Source organism: Lycium ferocissimum, chromosome 2 (genome assembly GCF_029784015.1).
Source record: "Lycium ferocissimum isolate CSIRO_LF1 chromosome 2, AGI_CSIRO_Lferr_CH_V1, whole genome shotgun sequence".
Lineage (NCBI taxonomy): Eukaryota > Viridiplantae > Streptophyta > Magnoliopsida > Solanales > Solanaceae > Lycium > Lycium ferocissimum.
In genome coordinates this window covers 63,065,275-63,083,766 of record NC_081343.1, presented here as the reverse complement: position 1 = coordinate 63,083,766, position 18,492 = coordinate 63,065,275, and the positions used below count along the sequence as shown (strand labels likewise).

Here is an 18,492-nt window from a genome sequence, read left to right as displayed (position 1 = left end):
ACAGAATGAGTAAAAGTTAAAAAAAAATATAAAGCGATAATATATATAATGCTACTCACTTAATAATAATAAATAGTAGCATTTCCATTGCTATGCTTAGCTTGCTTTTAATTACGAAAACTTCGTCACCTTTCATCTTCCTTCTAGACCTCTTATTCCAATTTTCGACTACTATTGTTTTACTCTAAAATATGTTCCCCATAGAATTATCAGCAGCTTCACTTCAAAGTAAAAAGAATTTTGAATTTTTTGATAACTGTATGCATGGAGTTTATATATATCATATCAACTTTCAACGGTCCTTAACCGAAAATTTATGAAAATAGTAACCTTTCATGCGTTTAACTGCATTCTTGACTCTTCTTTCGCATCCATCACAGTCCATCTTCACTTTTATCTCCACTGTCTAACAAATTGACAAAAAAAAAAAAAAAAAAAAAAAAAAAAAAACGTCAACGCCACAAACTTAAACCAAAAAAAGGTTAAAAATTACAGGGTAGACAAAGAACATATACATTTAACATGAAATTGGACAGCTTTGTAGGAGATGTAAGATAAATTAAAAAGTAGAAAGTACCTGCAATGGTTTCCTTCTGGTACGTCGTCTTGTGCTGGTAACGGTGCAAAAATTTGACAAATAATCAAGAACACCCATATTTCGTATCGAATTTCACTTATCTTTGGGGGAAAGCAATGCAAGTAGTGAACAAATATATAAAGAGAGGCTTGAGCTGTGGGTTTTATAGAGAGAGGAGGGGGAATATACAAAGTTAAGTTGATTAGGGGGATGGGACAATGACAACCAAGGCTAAAGAGTGATGTACATCATGAAGTGTTTGTGGGACTTAATAAAGGAAGGCGAGCGCTTAAATTAAATATATTGATAATGTAAAATTCTTTATACTGTATTATTAATGTAATTTAATTAATTACAATGGACTACTACAATATTTATAAGTTACCATATCAAATTCGTCATGTATAGTTACCTATTATTATAGGTCTAGTTAACATGATAGTGTAAAAAATCTACACGCTATCAATGAGAGAACCTAAACTCCTATCGAAAGAATTAAAGGTGGTACATTCTTGCATTTTCCTTTTGCTAAAGATATTGTCCACAAAAGATGCAAGTGTGCCCCGAAATGATGACCCTTACGTAACTCCATATTTATTTATTGCGATGTGTTAATTGGAAAATTGTTGTAAAGTACTTTTATGTTTGCTTTCACTTTCGTTCAGTGGGTGTGGCTTTGCCTTTTCATTTATTTATCAATTAATGTTAGATAATGCCCCTAATTATTGCCTTCCAATGTCGCCTGATCCTAAATTCGTGCACAAAAGATCTGGATTTCATGTTGGAGTATTTCAGTTTCGATACAATAATAAAAAATCATTCCTCCAATTTCAAATTATATTGTGTTCTAAACCGCAATATATAGTTGGACTTAGGAGTATATTAATTACTTCCGTCTTATTTCGTAAGTCAGTACTAACTAATTAGGCACATATCTTATAACTTAGTATTGTAGAAATTGTTGTGGAAGAAAACATAAGAGTACAAAGAAAATAACATATTAATGTTTAATCTGATTAGTTAATCCATTTTTTTCACAGATTAGTTAATCCAGTTTGAATTATTAAAATTTGTAAAAGTTATAAAGAATAACATTATTAGCGAAATAGTGCAAACATTTTAGAATACCTCAAAAGCGCCAATAAATTGAGACAGAGTTACCACATAATTTCAATTGTTGGGATAGAGAGTTCGACTAGTTTCTTGAATTTTGCTCCTTGGTTGACAAACGTCCTTTGAGACCTTCTTCTATGTAGGGCCCAAACCTTAGAGTTGGAAAAGGTTGTAAAAGAAAAGAAGAAAGAAAAGTAGGTTAATATAATATTTTTTATCCCCACAAGTAAAGAGATGAAACTTGTTATAATAGGACTAAATTTATTTATCAAAAAGAAGAAAGAAGAATCCCAGGTCTCAAGGCATAACATAAATCATTAGGGTGTGGAAATCTCCAGCATTCACACCCTATTATTATTCACTTAATATTAGGACCAAAACACCTCCTTTTTTTGCCGTACGTTCTTGCGTCCTTTTTCTCTTTACTCACTGTTCTCATTTTATGTGACTATAAGTATGATTTGACAGAGTTTAAGATAATAATTTGACTTGGTTATATAGATTAGAGATAATGGAAGAAAATACAAATTAGCGGTTGAAAAAAGAGCATTCATCATTTCGAAGTTAAAGTATGAATGGCTTAATGCATGTGAATTCTTTAAAAGTTGTAAAACTTGTAAATATAAAACGATGTCAAATATTTAGAAACGTCTCAAAACAGAAAGAAGAACAATTGAAAAAGATGAAATACCCTCATTCACTCCAGAAAAAGGCAAAGTTTGAGGGTGGAAGGCCAGTTCAGACACCAACTTTCAAGTATTTTTAAAATAATTGAGGCTAGATATAAAACGTTGTATAAATTACAGTTATGATAGTTAAAAAGATCTCCGTAAGTGTTTGAAAAAATCGCGTACTAAAAGGACTATCTGTCGAATATATTTCATTCTGTGTTTTAGTATATTACTTATTATTACTATTATATATAAGAGGGAATGTACTTTTGTAGTCAAAATAAAATTTCAAAAATTTTAAAATACATTTTTATTAAAAAATCACCGAAATTTTAAAAAAAAAAAAAAAGACACGTTTTTACATTATTTAAAAAAAAAAAAAAAAAAAAACCACCGACTTTTCAAAGCAAAAATTAATTTTAAATTTTTTTTAAAAATATTTTAATTAATTATTTTTAGGTCCTAATCTTATTTATTTATGTCAATTTTTTTTTTTTTTTTTTTCTTTTTCATATATTCTCATGTATTCGATTTTACGATTGGTGCTCAATATACATTTGCGAAAAATATACACTATTTTGCCAAAATATAATTATAAATCAATTTTTAAATCCATGTTCGAACCCCTAATCCTAATTAAGAGGAGGTGTACTCAAGATACTCGCACAAGGATTAAATTATGTATTTGTCTTAAAAGTTCATTAACTATGATAGATTATTTAGAGAATTAAATAGTTTCTGAATTTAGGATACATAAGTTACAATGTCAAATTGAGACCAAATTTGATTTGAATTAAATAATTTCATCAAAATGGTTGTTAAAATAGAAAAGAAGAAATGAAAATTTTTTTTATATAATATTTTTTATCCCCACAAGTATATGAGTGAAACTTGTTATAATAGGTACTAAATTTATTTATTAAAAAATAAGAATATCGAAGAATCCCAGGTCTCAAGGCATAACATAAATATATAAGAGGGAATGTGAGGACTTTTGCATTCACACCCTATTATTATTCACTTAATATTAAAACTTTTAAAAATTACTTTTTTGTCCTAATTTTATTTATTTAAGTCAATTTTTTTGTTTTTTATTTTTAAAGTCTGTTCTCATTTTATATGACTATAAGTGGGCATTTTTCAAATTTTTTAAATTTTTAATTAATTACTTGGCTATATTTATTTATGAGATTTTTGTTTTTGTTTTTAAATACAAATTAAAAGCCTATCGAACCTCCTACCTCATTTTCATTCATTTCGATTGGTGCTCGATATCCGAATTTTTCCCATTAATCCATGTGAATCGCGCCTAAAAGTTGTAAATTTTTAAATATAAAACGATGTCAAATATTTAGAAACGTCTCAAAACAGAAAGATTATGTATTTGTCTTAAAAGTTCATTAACTATGTATAGATTATTTATTTAGAACTAAATAACAGAAAATTAGGATACATAAGTTATAATGTCAAATTCAGACACCAAATTTGATTTGAATTAAATAATTTAAATAAAATGGAAGTTAAAATATTAAAGGTTGAATAAAATTTTCAGTTATATAGTTAAAAAAGATGGGGCTCCGTATATGGTTGTTTTATTGTTGTTGTTGTTGTACTAAAAAATTATCTTTCGTTAAAATATATATGTCATTCTGTTTTTTCGTATATAAAATGATCAGGCCCAAAGTGGTCCAATAATTGGATATTTATGTAGTCCTCTTTTTAGTTTGGGGGTCAAACTGTAGGACACAGGAACCTTATTAGCCAGTCCAAAGTGGAAAACAAGTGGAGAGAATACATATTCGAAATATCTTCGAATAAGACGTCCGCCTTGCAAATCCAACTTTGGAACTTTTCTTGCTCCATGACAATAGTTATTTTTCAAAAATAACACTAAAAAGTGACTAGTGGACGCTATTTCCACGATAATTCAAGCCATTGGAAGACACAACTCCATTGTTTCACAATTTTCACTTAAATCTCAACACAAACTTCAAATAAAGACTGTCTATTTTAGCTCCTGATACAAAAAGCAAACATGAAAAAAAGGGTAAAAAAAAATAAAAAAAAAAAAAAAAAAAAAAAAAAAAGGAAAATTTACTTTTAACTAAATCAAGCATTACAGATCAGTTCAAATTCATATAAGCAAATTCAGTTATTTTCCGGACGCTGGAGTATCTTGTGAAACAAATGCCTTCTTTAGGACTTCCTAGAGAGTTACAGAACTATTCGGAAAGCAGAACAGATCCGGATAGGAATCAGAAGCATCCAGTCATGTATTCCATTTAGCTCTGCATCTTATGATCAGATAATGTAATGAACTCTCCAGAACAATGATATTTGTTACAACCTGTCGACTGGCTTCTGCATTCAAAACAAAAGCATCAACTTTTCTGTTATGCTCCATGGATAATGCTTTAACATGCTTTTTGATTGCCAAGTCCTTTGATTTACACCATGTGAAAAGTATAAGGAGCATATATTCCATATATCACCAGTTAGGTATCTCAAGCAGCATTTGTCAGTATTTCAAATCAATTCATCCTCACATTGTGTGTGGTTTTACACATATGCCAAGATACATCAACTGAATTTAACTAGCGCATGATATCACAAAAATAATATAAACAATTCCATTTTCCTAATATGTTTCCCCTTTACCGCATGCTAATCTGCTACCTTAGAACATTACTCTAAACAAAATTCCTAGTTGTCGCAGAAAGGAAGCTGACTTGTTTTTCTTCGAATATAGGTCTTTGCAGAAGTCAATGATGAGGAACTCCTGAATAGCTCTAGACCTTGTATTATAAGAAAGTAATTAAGGACTTCCAGAATATTCAGTCTTACATTTTGGTGCGGTTGACTGGTTTAGTGATCACAACTTTTTCAGCATTTGGCCTCTTAAACCATTCCAAAATGCAGCTGCATTAACAGCTCTCTTACCCGGAAGTTGAACTTCCAAAACCTGAAATACCAAAAACTAGCATTAAAATATTTCAAAATCACTGTAACAAACAAGAAAAAGAAGATGCAGACAACATCATGATCAACCTCTAATAATAGAACTGCCCATATTAGCAGATCTATGATCTATCTACAGAAAAAGAAGTGTCCATACTATGCAGACAACTAATTCCCCTCTCCCCTCTCTATATCTATCTCTCTCCACAAAAGATTCAAGACAAATACATGAGGGAAACTTGAAATGGACAGATAAATGTGAATGCACACAACCAATGTATTCATAAGTAGAGCTGTTAACTTAGATTCACAAAATCGTACCCAACCCTCCATTTTCCGGATGCCCAAGAAACAGCAAATTAAAGTGTATAGAGGTTCTACGTATAGAACATGTACAATTTTGAGTCGGCATAGAATATTAAAGGTCATGTACATAAATAGAAAGCCGACATCAATTGTGGATCTCGTGTGATCTTCCAAATTTAGGATGATACAAAAATAGAGAAACCCATAACATCTAGGACTATAATTGCTGATAGACCTTGCAGCTTGAATCAAAATACTCTTGAATTTTAAGCTGCACAATCTTCACCTCCAATGCCGTGCCCCCACCACAAGGAATTAGCAGGGAACCTTTGCTGTAAAGCACATCATTGGCCTCTGTATCTTGACTTCTGATACCACCGTAAATCTGAGTAGTGATAACTTTAAGCTCTATAATACTGCTGTCGCCACTGCTAGGGTCAATAACCTTAAGTTTAGCTCGAGTTCCTGGCCATCCTGCAAATGCCCGAACCTAAAAGCTACTGTGTCATGATCACTCAGCCCAGATTGAAAGAAAATAGAGAAGAATACCTTGTTATGAAGCACTTGGGCATCTTCATCAAAGGATAGCCATGACTCCTCAGGATTTATCTGCAGGAAGCAAAAATCAGGGTCTTATTGCTAGAATTTGATGGGAAACATTTATCTGAATTTTGATTAGCCAAGACGAAATCCAAAATCTGCATAATTGCATTGAATGGTGTTTGAAACAAACTAATATTTAGAGATTATGCAAAAAGAATTATCTTGTGCAACAGTTTGAGACCCACTATCGGTGTCACTCCAACCATCCAACGATACAGTATCTCATTTTTAAGATGGTTTTAGTTCTCATGTAAGTCTACCTACCCATTGATAGTGAAGCATGGCACAAAGCTTCAAACTGGGATGGGCTTACTGTCAGGAGCACTAAGAATTCAAGCAATGGAGGAAACATGTTTTGTGAAAAAGGATCCACTGTCTGCATGGGATAATATATGCATAACCTTCTTTTGACTATTCTCCAACAAAAACAAAAACAGCAAGGATTTGTCATGTGAAAATATGCTGACACAAGTACAGCTAGCCATATGGAGTGGAAGTGAATCCTATGTCGCCAGGATATGCAAGACTTTTCAATTTCGAGCTCACTCCTCCTGCGAAAATGGACGTAGCGGCTATTTCAGCAGTATCCGGCTTATGGTAAATGAAATATGAATAAATTATAGAGGATAAGTGGCCACCAATTGGTGCTCCAGGAGTTTACCTTAGGGCACTAATAATTGGATGCTGATCTTGACCTCTGTATTTGCTAAAGGATCCACCACACAACCCATCCCCCCCCCCCCCCCGCCCCCCGCCCCCCGCCCCGCGGGTATATAAATGCTCCCCTTCATTTATATTTCGACATCTAGGTTCCAAATTGAAACATGGAATTCATTACTTCAAAGTTGGAGAACTAACTTGACCATCATAGGATTCTGTTAGGGCACATCATCTCTGATTATCTCCCAGATACTTTGGAATCCTTCAACTAGACTCCACCCTGAACCCCAAGCGCTGATCCTTCAAGGAAACTTCAATCAATATCAGGTGTATTTGCACAATATACCACAAGACTGTTCCAGAGTCAAATTCCATCCATAAGCAGGGCCTTATCTTACTTTGGTTTTTTGTGACAAGGTAATATATTGTATTTATAAACAGCTCAAATTTAGGATTATGTACAGTGACAAAAAACACCATAAGTATGGCCCTCTTCTAATCCCAGAGAGCCTTTATGAGTTCTAGACTTCTAGCAAAACTTCTGCCTTTTTTTTTCAAATAACTGTGGTGTCTGGGCCAGCTTGTGTGCACCTCGATTAATTCCACGGGGTATCTGCTACCTCCCACTAGCACAAATACCGGGTAACTCTATCCACCAAGGCTTGGACAAATGGGAAGAAATCACCTAGGCCACACTCTTGGGCGCCTAGAAAAACTTCTGCCTTCTTATTTACATATTCCTTTTTGATGACATAGGAACCCGCAGCCGCTACCCTTTGGGTGCGCACAGGGTAAACCCAGCTCCTGTGCAATAGCTCGCAAACCACACGAGAGGTAACCCGCACTAGGCAAGCCCGTGCGACTAGCTCGACCTAGAAGGCAAATCCTCGCTTTTGTCGTTGGCAGGGGGTTTCGAACCTGAGACCTCCATAATGAAAGCCCCATGCTCAACCAACTGAGCCACCCTTGCGGGTTACATATTCCTTTTTACACCACAGCTGAAATAACATAATACTCTCTAACTTAGAGCCTGTTTGGATGGGCTTATTTTAAGCAGCTTATAAGCTAAAAAAAAAATAAGTTGGGGTAGCCCAACAAAAAGTCAAACGGGCCCAATTATTTTTTTGAGCTTATTTTAAGCACAAAATGACTTTAAGCTGGCCAGCCAAACACTCAAAAAAGCTGAAAACAGCTTATAAGCAACTTATAAGCCAATCCAAACGGGCTCTTAATCGACTGGACTGATTTGTGTTTCTCTTCAAAACATCTTGAGTTTCTTTCTCTCCGTATCACCTACGACGGGCCAATGGAAGCCAACACCTACAAGTGATACACTTTATATAGTAATTATGCGAGGTTTCAAGATAGATAACAGACATATCCGTCCTGGCTATTAAAATGCCCAACTACAAAGCTTGAAATGTTTGTTATGCAGGCCTGAGCTTAAGCCTTCCCTTAAACTCAGGATATAATACTGGGGCATATATCCAGACAAGATGGCTGATATCTTAACCTTTTCAGGACCTTATGATGTTGCTGATACAGGAAATTTTGTGTTATTTATGCATTGGTGTTCTATGTACCCACCTCTCCTTTTGGATGAACATTACAATTGAAACTGGGAAGAAATCCACCAAACGGTCATAACAGTGTAGGGGGGTGATTTTACCTTGGGAGCTAGGGTAGCTTTAGAGTCATCCTGCTCTTCAGCTCTAGCACTTGCAGATCCATCAAATATGAACGGAAGTTCACGAATTAGAAGTCTGGAACCTGAAGAATAAAGCCCATGAGCTATTGAGAAATGGAATCTGAACCAAAATTCTCCAACTATTATACAAATATCTTTGCAGTGGCCAAAAATAAAAGCTAAATACATTCTGTTCTTCAATTCCACAGGCCAAATAATGCATTCAATATCACAAACAGAAAAAAAAAAAAAAAAAAAAAAAAAAAAAAGGTTGCCTTTTAAACTAAAAATACACATTTCATCCAGGAAGACAAGCATTATAACACTGAAATTTTCAGTTAGTGAAGAGCAGAGAGTAGAAGATTCAGTTAGTGAAGAGCAGGGAGTAGAAGATAAGAGTAACAAACCTAGATCAAATAGTAAGTCAAGTAAATCTGGAGCCTGCAAGAAGATATTATAATATCAGTCAGAAATTTCATTAAAAGATAAAGGTGTTGCCCAGAAGTGGGCCGTCCACACGCACATAGCTCCCAGGATACAAATAAGTCGAGGAGCAACTATGTTGCAAAACTAATGAATATACTGATACATTTTTCATGTATCTGCATCATTATACACCACCGTAATCCGTTGACCTTACCTAGCAAGGAAAATTTAAAAAATGGAAAAAGGGAATGATCACGAGAATCTTTTTCTAACAATAGCAAGCAGTCCGAACCAGTTATTTGCTGCATTCAACACAATGGACTTGCAGAACTTAACCAAGCATCTACCCATGATAAAAAAACAAATAAGAAACAACATTTCTGGAAAGAAAATCATAAAGACCTTTATTTGATCATCAATTGTTACTCTTTCATGTGCAATAACTGGTCCAGCATCCAATTTACGAACTGTGTAAGCTAATGATACCCCTGTTTCTTTAACACCATCCTGAAATTATATATACAGTTCCACAAATCATAAATCCGTCGAACAAGTAATTCATATAATTTCCATGAGTTTTCAGGAGAATGAAACCTGCAATGCTCTTTGAACAGGGGCTGCACCACGGTATAGAGGGAGTAAACTCGGGTGTATGTTAACCGTTCCTGCTTGATTGGATCAAAAAGACTAAAGCTCATTCAGATAACTGAGCATAAGCAGGAAAAAAAATCTTTGTAAACAGTAGCACGATGAGAGTAAAAATACGAGACTAATGTGGCCTAAATTATACCATGAAACTAAAGTAAGAAACTAAGAGCTAATGGTTCTAACTCTGACACGAGACTAATGTGGCCTAAATTATACCATGAAACTATTGGTTGGTTCTAACTCTGACAACTTCCAAACTCCAACTCTTGAAGAATATGAAAATGCAACATTAACAAAGAGTTAACAATTGCATAATAATTAGCAGTTTATTGCCTAACCTTTTGACGGAATATTCAGAAACTTTGTGGGTAAAATATTCCCATATGCAGCAGTAACACAAAGCTCTGGCTCCAAAGATTTGAAGTTAAAAAGAAATGCTTCCTGCATTACGATAACACAGTTAATCAGATGTACAATCTTAACTTATGACGATTGATCAGCAGAAGATGTTCAGGTATTGGACTTTTTCTAGCGGGCACAGCGGCATTAAAATCATTTTTTTTATAAGGTAAATAATTTTATTGGCAATTGGAGAATCCCTGTATACAAGCCATATACCAAAAAAAGAGAACCTACAACAAATATGGTTCTCAACAAAAGAGATCCAATCCTCTATAAAAATAGGGACCTCGTAAGTACACCAAAAAGAAACTAGAGCAGCATAAAAATGCATCAGTTAAGCTATTTGGTTTTTCACAATATCATAACTAAAGCATCATTTCTTAACTTATTGGAAAAAATCAGTGGTCATTAAAGAAACATAGCCTTCTAAGTTTTACCTTTCTCTAGCTACCCCAGAGAATGTATCTGATTTCATGTCCTAAAGAATTATAACCGAAACTTAAGTTTCTACAAACAAAATGATTTCAGTAAAAAGGCACCATAGCAATTTGTCATAGGAAAGACATCCGAGCAGCAGTGGCATATCAGAGAATAAATGTTAGTACATAAATAGTAAATAACTATAGTTACCTCACCAGCCTTCACCGGTGTGAAAATTAAATCAGAAGGGAAACCTCTGTCAAGAGCATGTTGTGCAACTGGTGAAGGCATTACTTTTCTTCCTCTATCCCTTCCAGAAGGTGGTTGTGTAACAATGGCTGCGACCTAACCAAAGTTAAAGTAGCTTAGTTTCCCACCCCATCCACAATGTTTAAGTACAATATCAATCTGAAAAGATACCTATATTATCTTTGTTTAGACATATAAACTGCTGGCCATAAATATCTAATGCAGATCAACAACCCAAATCGGACAAGAAAAACTTCTGATTGCAAAATGCAAAATCTAGATGCAGGCCAAAATTTTAACTTGTAACACTTCCCGAGGAAATAAGATTACTCGGTTCACTCAGAGAAGAAAAATAAGCTTGTAAAACTTTAAAATAAACCAAAAAGAAACAGAATGATCAATAAATTTAAAAGAACAACTTTATGTAATTGTGATTGGATGCTTTGTGATGACTGTGGTAGTTAGGATTCCATTTGGTGTTGCACTAATACAGAGAAAAATTATTTAGAGGAAAAAAGAGGAAGAAAAGAGAGGACTGAGTGTAAATTAATTTGGGGGAGTGGTTAAATCCTGCTTTCAACTCAAGTAGACAATAAAGTTAAAAATCAAGTCTTTCCAGAAATTCTTGCTCACAGGAACCGCAAATGTCTCGTACACAAACACCTAACAACATTAGGTATATATATGCCTAGACGAAAAAGAAACACCTCAGTTGGAATTATAACACAACCATCACTTTGCCTCAATCCTAAACTTGTTGAGGTCGACTACACAAATCCTCTATATCCATTTCCACTACATTTCATTCCAATGCTCAATAATTTATCTTAATAAAACGCACTACTGGAGCAAGCAATGTGTGTAACCATACCTCAAAAAGGGAATCAGGGGCAGCAGAAGCATTGAATAAAGCATCAAGTACTGAAGCAGATACCTGCAATTAACAACAAACATTGTAATAAAAGTTTATGCTTTTGCTTAAATCAAGAATGGGAGCAATGTGGTGACGAAACGAAACGAACCTGAGGAGAACCAAGAAAGACAAGACGCTTCTTCTTGGAAGTGGAAGTGATAGTAGTAGAAGAAGCAGTGACACTGAAACTGCTAAAGCGTCGAATCATCATTGAAGACGACAACATCCTAAATCCCTCTGAAAGACTACTGAGGAATAAGGATGAGGATGTTTTATGTTTGAGGAATTGTATAGTTGGACACCGTTTGGACTTATAGGTGTACTTTATGTTTTCCAAATATTTGTTGCCTATGCAACCATATATTCATATTACTATCTGTATTAAAGAATAAATATGAAGTATTTCAATTCAAGATGATGGAGTTGTTTGAGAGTAGTGTAAATTCTTGAATGAAAATAGTGTACGCCACTCTAATATCATGCTGATTTCTCTTAAGCCCTAATAATTGGCAAAAAAATATACTATGGTTTCTCCTCTTTTTCCCAGTGTAGGTGTTTGTCTCTACGTTCTCTCTTTCTCTCGACCTTTGATTTTCCTTTATTTATTATTCCTATTTTGCCCTTAGAATTTAGACAATGTCATTAATTGATAAATTACGTGATATATCATAAATAATCTGGAAAAATAGAATGGACATAAAAAAAAACTTGATACATTGTGATGTAAAATAAAAAGCAATAATTTTTTTAAAAAGCATTATGTTTTGAATATATTATATATTGTATATAAAAAGTGTAAAATGTGAAGAACTCAAACACTAAAAACATGTTTTTCTTTAAAATATATAACACTATTTTTATTTCAATGTTTGTCTAGTGTTTGACTGAACACGAAATTTAAAAAAATATAAGTAATTTTTTTGAAACTTGTGATAAATTAAAGTACAATATTTGTGTGCTTACAAACATTTCATAAAAAATAAAGAGGTGTCATTCTTTCTAGACGGACCAAAAATTGAAAAAGCAGAAAATATGTTGTCGAAGTAAACTTTTTTTTTTGGCTGGTGTAATTTATCTGTTAAAAGAAGTGAAAAATCAATATTCAAGTCTCCCAGCTTCTTAGCCAAAAACCCCTAAAAGCAGAGACATAGACAAGCAAAGCACAAAGTGTAGGGAGATAGATGGAAGGAGGTTGTCTTACATTCACCACAGCCTCAGCACCAACAAGACCTTCAACATGTCTTCATTACAATTCTACTTTTCCCAAACAATTTCAAGCTAATTCCCTACCAAATACTATCACAAGAAGAAGAAGAGGATTATCAATAAAAGCATCCAGCCACAACTTTTCTACACTATCCGGGAATTGGGATGTTTCCAGTTACACAAAAACGCCTTCTTGGTTGCCCAGATTTGAAGAACTTGATACTACCAATATGCTTCTTCGTCAAAGGATTATCTTCTTGGGTTCTCAGGTTAGTCACTGATTTAATAAAGATTTGGTGTTTGCTTTTGTTAATTCACTATGTATTATCAAAATTTGAACTTTGTATTAATTGACTGTATGATGATTATTTTTCTCATTGGTTCCGTATTAATCTGTTAATGTGACTCCATTCTGCTTAGCTTAGTTAGTTTCAGGTTGTCAATATTCTAGTAAAGGTTTTTTCTTTTTTCTTTTGGGGTTTTCTAATTCATTATGTGTAATCAAGATTTGAACTTTGTACGTGGTTTCTTTGATTAGTCATGTATGAATTAGTTTTTTTTTTTTTTCCCAGGTAGTCACTAATTTAATAAAGAGTTTATTTTTCGGTTCTGCTAATTCACCCTGTGTAGTAAACATTTAGACTTTGTATGTGGTGTCTTAATTGACCATATGGTGATTATTTTTCTCATTGGTTCCGTTGTAATCTGTTAATTTACCATTAGATTGCCACTATTCTAATAAAGATTTGATTTTCTGTTCTTTTTGGGTTTTCTAATTCTTTCTGTGTAATCAAGATTTTAACTTTGCAAGTGGTTTCTTTAATTGGTCATATGGGGATTCGTTGTCTTTCCCTGTCCTGTTTAATTTGTTAAGTTCACTGCAGCTTCCTTGTTTTAATTAGTATTGCTTGGAGAGTATGTCACTGCAAGGATATTTTCTTAGGTAGGTTTTTCATGTTTGTTACCAGTCCACGCTATTCTATTGGCCAAACAGATAGCTTTTGGTTCTGCACGGACATACTTTCACTTGATTTCTTATTGAATGGCCAGTGGATGATATGTTATATATGATTGATTGCTTTGCGTTTAGAACTTGGCAAAGATAAAACAATCTTATATTTCAATCATAGAACTATGGAGTTGTTTCTAACACTTGGGAAATTATTTGTTGATGAACAGGTAGACGATGTTACTGCAGATTTTATTATAAGCCAGCTATTATTTCTTGATGCAGAAGATGATAAAAAGGACATCAGATTGATCATTAATTCACCTGGTGGTTCAGTAACTGCTGGTATGTCTAAATGGTTCGTTTACCTTGGTTGCACATGATGTTATCCTTTTCTTTGCTCACTTAAAACTTTGGTATTTGTTAAGGTGACATAAAACTGATATAATGTATTGTTAGCTTGAACAGTGAATTTCTGCTCCTTTTTGTTTCTTAGTTATGCAGCAAGGGCCAAGTAATTGCTTGTTAGATACTTTTTTGGCTTCTGAATTTTAGATAGTGATTAGCAGGAGATTTCTACTCTCTAACACTTCTTGCCCACTGGGCTAATAGAAACTGAAACACAAACTGATTTATTATTTTTGTTAGGGATGGGAATCTATGATGCTATGAAAATGTGCAAGGCTGATGTTTCTACTATCTGCATGGGATTGGCTGCATCCATGGGTGCATTTCTCCTAGCCTCTGGCAGCAAGGGAAAGAGATACTGCATGCCAAACGCCAGAGTGATGATCCATCAACCACTTGGAACCTCTGGTGGTAAAGTATGTGCTTATACTTTGCCTGACTCAACACTTTTATGATAACCTACAATAATGTTTTCCTTTTGCTTGACATTTTTTTGAGAGAAACCTAAGTTATGCAAGGGCTTGTGATGGTTCAACTATGATTTACTTTTAATTGCTTGTTGGTTGGGCTGCTTTTCTGAAGCTTTTTGAATTTCCTTACTACACATACACAAATATCCAAACACAAAAAGGCCTTTCTTGCCAGAAGATTTTTTAATGAATTTGAACCTGCTTGGATGAGCTTATAACTTATGGCTTTTGGCTTATTTTTGTTACTTTGGCTTAATAACAAGTGCTGAAAAGCACTTTTTTTTTAGTCTTATCCAAACACTACAAAAGTGCTTAAAAGCGCACCTAAAACAAGCCAATCCAAACGGGCTCTTTCTTGCCTGGAGGGTTCTAATGGAAAATATTGTACCTTATTACGCCAAGGCATCACTTCATATTTTACTCTCTGATTCCTGAACAATTTTCAACATTGGAGTTTGGTTATCTCTGGAGACAAATGTTGTTCTGATTTTTTTGAAGCTCTGGTCTCTTTTTTTTTGTTTTTTGGTGTCACATCACAGCCGCCAAAATCATTCTGTTTTTTTCCCCTTCCTATTCTGCAATTCAATAAGTTAGTCCTATCAAATTTGGAACATGTAGTCCTATCAAATTTGGAACATCCCTATTTTTTAGACTCACTGGCTGTCCTGCTTGTTAGTATTATCCCGTTCTATTCAATTTATATTTGTTGAGCATATCATGAGTCACATATCTCATCGATGGCAATGAGTTATATCTGAGGTCGCTACATCTAACTTTTGATATGTTCATTCAATTGTGAATAAATGTGTGATTAATACTAACGTGACCGGTTGCAGGAATGTTTCAAAAAGTGTTTGGCATATAGTTAATAGTTTATTGGTCTAGTTAACTTATTCCCCTAGATGCAAAAATATGTTAGATCCTCTCTCTCGCCTTTCTCCTCCCACCTCTCTCTATGTCCCACGGTCAAAGTATCTGTGGTTGTCCACTCGAAATGGGGTAAAGCTTTTGCTTTACATTTTATGTTAGTAATGGGCATATGCACATACAACATGCGTGACATAGCGAGTATTCAGGCTTCATGTTGAGCTTTCATTGGTCATGTTTAAATTTAGACATCCAAGCTAGTATTCCTCTGTATGAGTAAGACTGGAGTTCAATCACATTTATACCTGATGTCTTGAACTTATCTCTATCGCTACTCAACTTTGAATTGGTTATGTCAGATTCTTTAGCAGCTTCAGGACTTACTTGGACCACTGGCTATCTTGTCAAAAAGGAAGATACAACATAAATCTCGTGTGTGTTTTATAATAATATTTTGGCTAGCCTAGCTAATGGTAGTTCATTTAATAAATTAGATTCAGATGCCACAGAGAGGACAGATGTGATTTATGGATTCATTTGCTTATTTAATAGTAAATATTTGTCTTATGCTCTATGAGTACTTTGGTCCAATGCCAGAAGCTTGGTTGAGTGGTATTGTTGGACTTCTTTGGCAAGTGTCATCTTTATAGGAGACCGGAGAAAATGAAACCATAGGAAGCCTGTCAACTGAGCTAGGAAAATCTCTATATTAGGGATTATAGTTATCCTGTTCGTGCACACTTGTTGCTCACAATAAGATATGGATATTGCTAAGTTTAGAAGACACTGATTTTACACTATACAATACTCCAAAACTAATTACCAAAATTCATTCGACTACAAGTCTACAACAATTTATATAACTAGTAGTGTCAATTATGTCTGACAAACTTCTATTAATTCTATGTTCAGTTCATCCGAAGTATATTTACCATGCCACCTCATGTGAAGGCTCGATTCCTTTGTTTGTGAGAAGCACATGAGAATTTGGACATGGAAGTATACAAGTAATATTGAGTGATGAGTGTTGATCCAACAGGGAATTGATGCCAATAAGCGTTAAGAATCTTAACCAAACGTTCAGTTTAAAAAAAAAAGAATCTTCAACAAACGTAAACATCCTTTGCTTGGTCAAAAGACAAATAATGAGGGAATTAAATCAATTATAAATTTAATTAATACCTTAGTGGTGATGATTGTAATGGTTCTAAAATCCAAGTGAGTCAAGCCTCGACTATTATTTTCTCCAATGTTGTACGCAACCGATTGCTTCTTTCACATCTTATTTACTTGAATTATTAACCTGATAGAGTGTCTTTTTAAGTTGTTTATAGGCCTATCTTAGCCTATTCTATTTATGTTTATGAGGATATTGCTAATGAGGATGCATTAAGCTCAAGACCTAATTAGCGTTGCATAAGGCAATTAGGTATGCGTCTATCCTTATTACTTTGCAAGTCAGTTCGCCTAGTGAACTCAGTGACCTGATCTTACGCTATTTATCTTAGTTCTAATCCACCGTCTGCTAACATTTTGATGCAACAATAATTTATTTGAGTGAGTTATGCCACCACATGTCATATCAATAAATGTTACTAATAAGCTAATGTCTCTTTGCTGTTCGTGTTTCAAGTACGTCGGTTTCCATTGTTCTAGCGTGCATCTTTCTTAGTTTTATTGCTTTTTTGTTCTTTTTTTCCCTCATTAATCCAGATATTCTTCATTTAATTCATTTTTGTCATTAGCACATTGGTATGTGTCTTTCAAATAATTTTCACAATACTGTTTATATGACGTTATTCTAGGCAACAGAGATGAGTATACGGATCAGAGAAATGTCATACCACAAGATTAAGCTGAACAAAATACTATCAAGATGTACTGGCCAGCCTTTAGAAAAGGTGATTATTTAGATACTGTTTCTTCCTGTAAATGAATTTTATTTGTCCAAATTAGCCGAGTTAATTCTTATTTCTTTATATCCTTTCATTTTCTTTTTTCTAGGTTGAAGTAGATACTGATCGCGATAATTTCATGAATGCTTGGGAGGCTAAGGAATACGGGCTGGTTGATGCTGTTATAGATGATGGCAAACCAGGATTGGTAGCACCCATTACAGATGGCACCACGCCTCCACCAAAAACACGAGTTTGGGATCAGTGGAAGATCGAAGGCACCAAGAAGGCAAGGAAAATGGGTTTGCCTTCTGAAGAAAGGATATCGCAAAATGGTTATGCGGCTAGTCCAGATGATGAGCAAAGGAGCAATGAACAGAAAGATGAAGCTCCCAGTCCTCTATAGTGTATTGGGGGATAAATGTTCCCTTGAACAGATGTACTAAGTCGTATTGAATTTGAGATGTCTGTCTTGAGGATTCATTGTAGATTATTAATTTTTATATTATGCTCGAGGTCAGTTGAGCCTTCTGTTGTACCAATATCTGCTTTAAGTATTTGAATTGGTCTTTATCATAAAAGAGAACATTTGAATTGGTACTTCTGTAGTGGATTTACATTGCTTCACTTTACATAGCAATCACATCCTTTAGGTCTCTTGATAGAAAACAGCTTGAATTGCACATTGGCCGTGTTCTGTTAAGAAGTCACTCCAATTTGCACAATAATAATTGTTAGCAATTTCTGGCTTAATTATCCCTCATGGTTGGTGATCTCTTGGGATCAACTCCATTCACCTAATTAATGACGTGAAATCTTCTATAATTAGCCAAAGAAAGAATTTTATTAATATATTAATTATTAATGTATTAATATTTTTGTAACAACTCTGCAACTTAAAATTGGTTAGTATTGTTGTCAAACATATATATAATTCTTATTTTTCTAAATAAGAATGATTAAGATCAGCTTATATGAGATCAGCTTATATGCTCCTACCTATATTGATTATTCCTTAAAGGAAAATTCTTTGTACCATCAATCAATGCAAATGAAGGTTTCTT

General features: G+C 34.1%; 2 protein-coding genes and 1 long non-coding RNA gene across 4 annotated transcripts; 1 reads left to right on the top strand and 2 right to left on the bottom strand.

The window, feature by feature from the left end:
- Positions 1 to 270: 270 nt before the first annotated feature.
- On the bottom strand, positions 271 to 2,438 carry LOC132048298 (uncharacterized). Its single transcript, XR_009412941.1, has 3 exons — positions 2,362 to 2,438; positions 578 to 1,825; positions 271 to 406 (listed from the first exon to the last, which is right to left on the bottom strand). It is a non-coding gene; the product is annotated as an uncharacterized LOC132048298 (long non-coding RNA).
- Positions 2,439 to 4,435: 1,997 nt separating this feature from the next.
- On the bottom strand, positions 4,436 to 12,187 carry LOC132046695 (uncharacterized). 2 transcript variants are annotated; one of them, XM_059437409.1, is made up of 12 exons: positions 11,743 to 12,187; positions 11,592 to 11,654; positions 10,682 to 10,816; positions 9,988 to 10,090; positions 9,596 to 9,669; positions 9,404 to 9,508; positions 8,983 to 9,016; positions 8,558 to 8,658; positions 6,175 to 6,234; positions 5,912 to 6,115; positions 5,206 to 5,323; positions 4,436 to 4,722 (listed from the first exon to the last, which is right to left on the bottom strand). In XM_059437409.1, exons 1-11 carry the CDS (start codon positions 11,857 to 11,859, stop codon positions 5,234 to 5,236), a joined length of 1,086 nt encoding a protein of 361 aa, XP_059293392.1. In that variant the 5' UTR covers positions 11,860 to 12,187; the 3' UTR covers positions 4,436 to 4,722; positions 5,206 to 5,233. The 2 variants fall into 2 exon arrangements, with proteins under 2 accessions (XP_059293392.1, XP_059293393.1); XM_059437410.1 differs by having other exon boundaries at positions 9,596 to 9,666; positions 11,743 to 12,186.
- A 576-nt stretch (positions 12,188 to 12,763) lies between these two features.
- Positions 12,764 to 18,028, top strand: LOC132046693 (ATP-dependent Clp protease proteolytic subunit 3, chloroplastic). The gene is made up of 5 exons (XM_059437408.1): positions 12,764 to 13,108; positions 14,019 to 14,133; positions 14,437 to 14,612; positions 17,339 to 17,434; positions 17,538 to 18,028. The coding sequence occupies exons 1-5, from the start codon at positions 12,815 to 12,817 to the stop codon at positions 17,832 to 17,834; spliced, it is 978 nt and encodes a 325-aa protein (XP_059293391.1). The 5' UTR covers positions 12,764 to 12,814; the 3' UTR covers positions 17,835 to 18,028.
- The last annotated feature ends 464 nt before the right edge of the window (positions 18,029 to 18,492 follow it).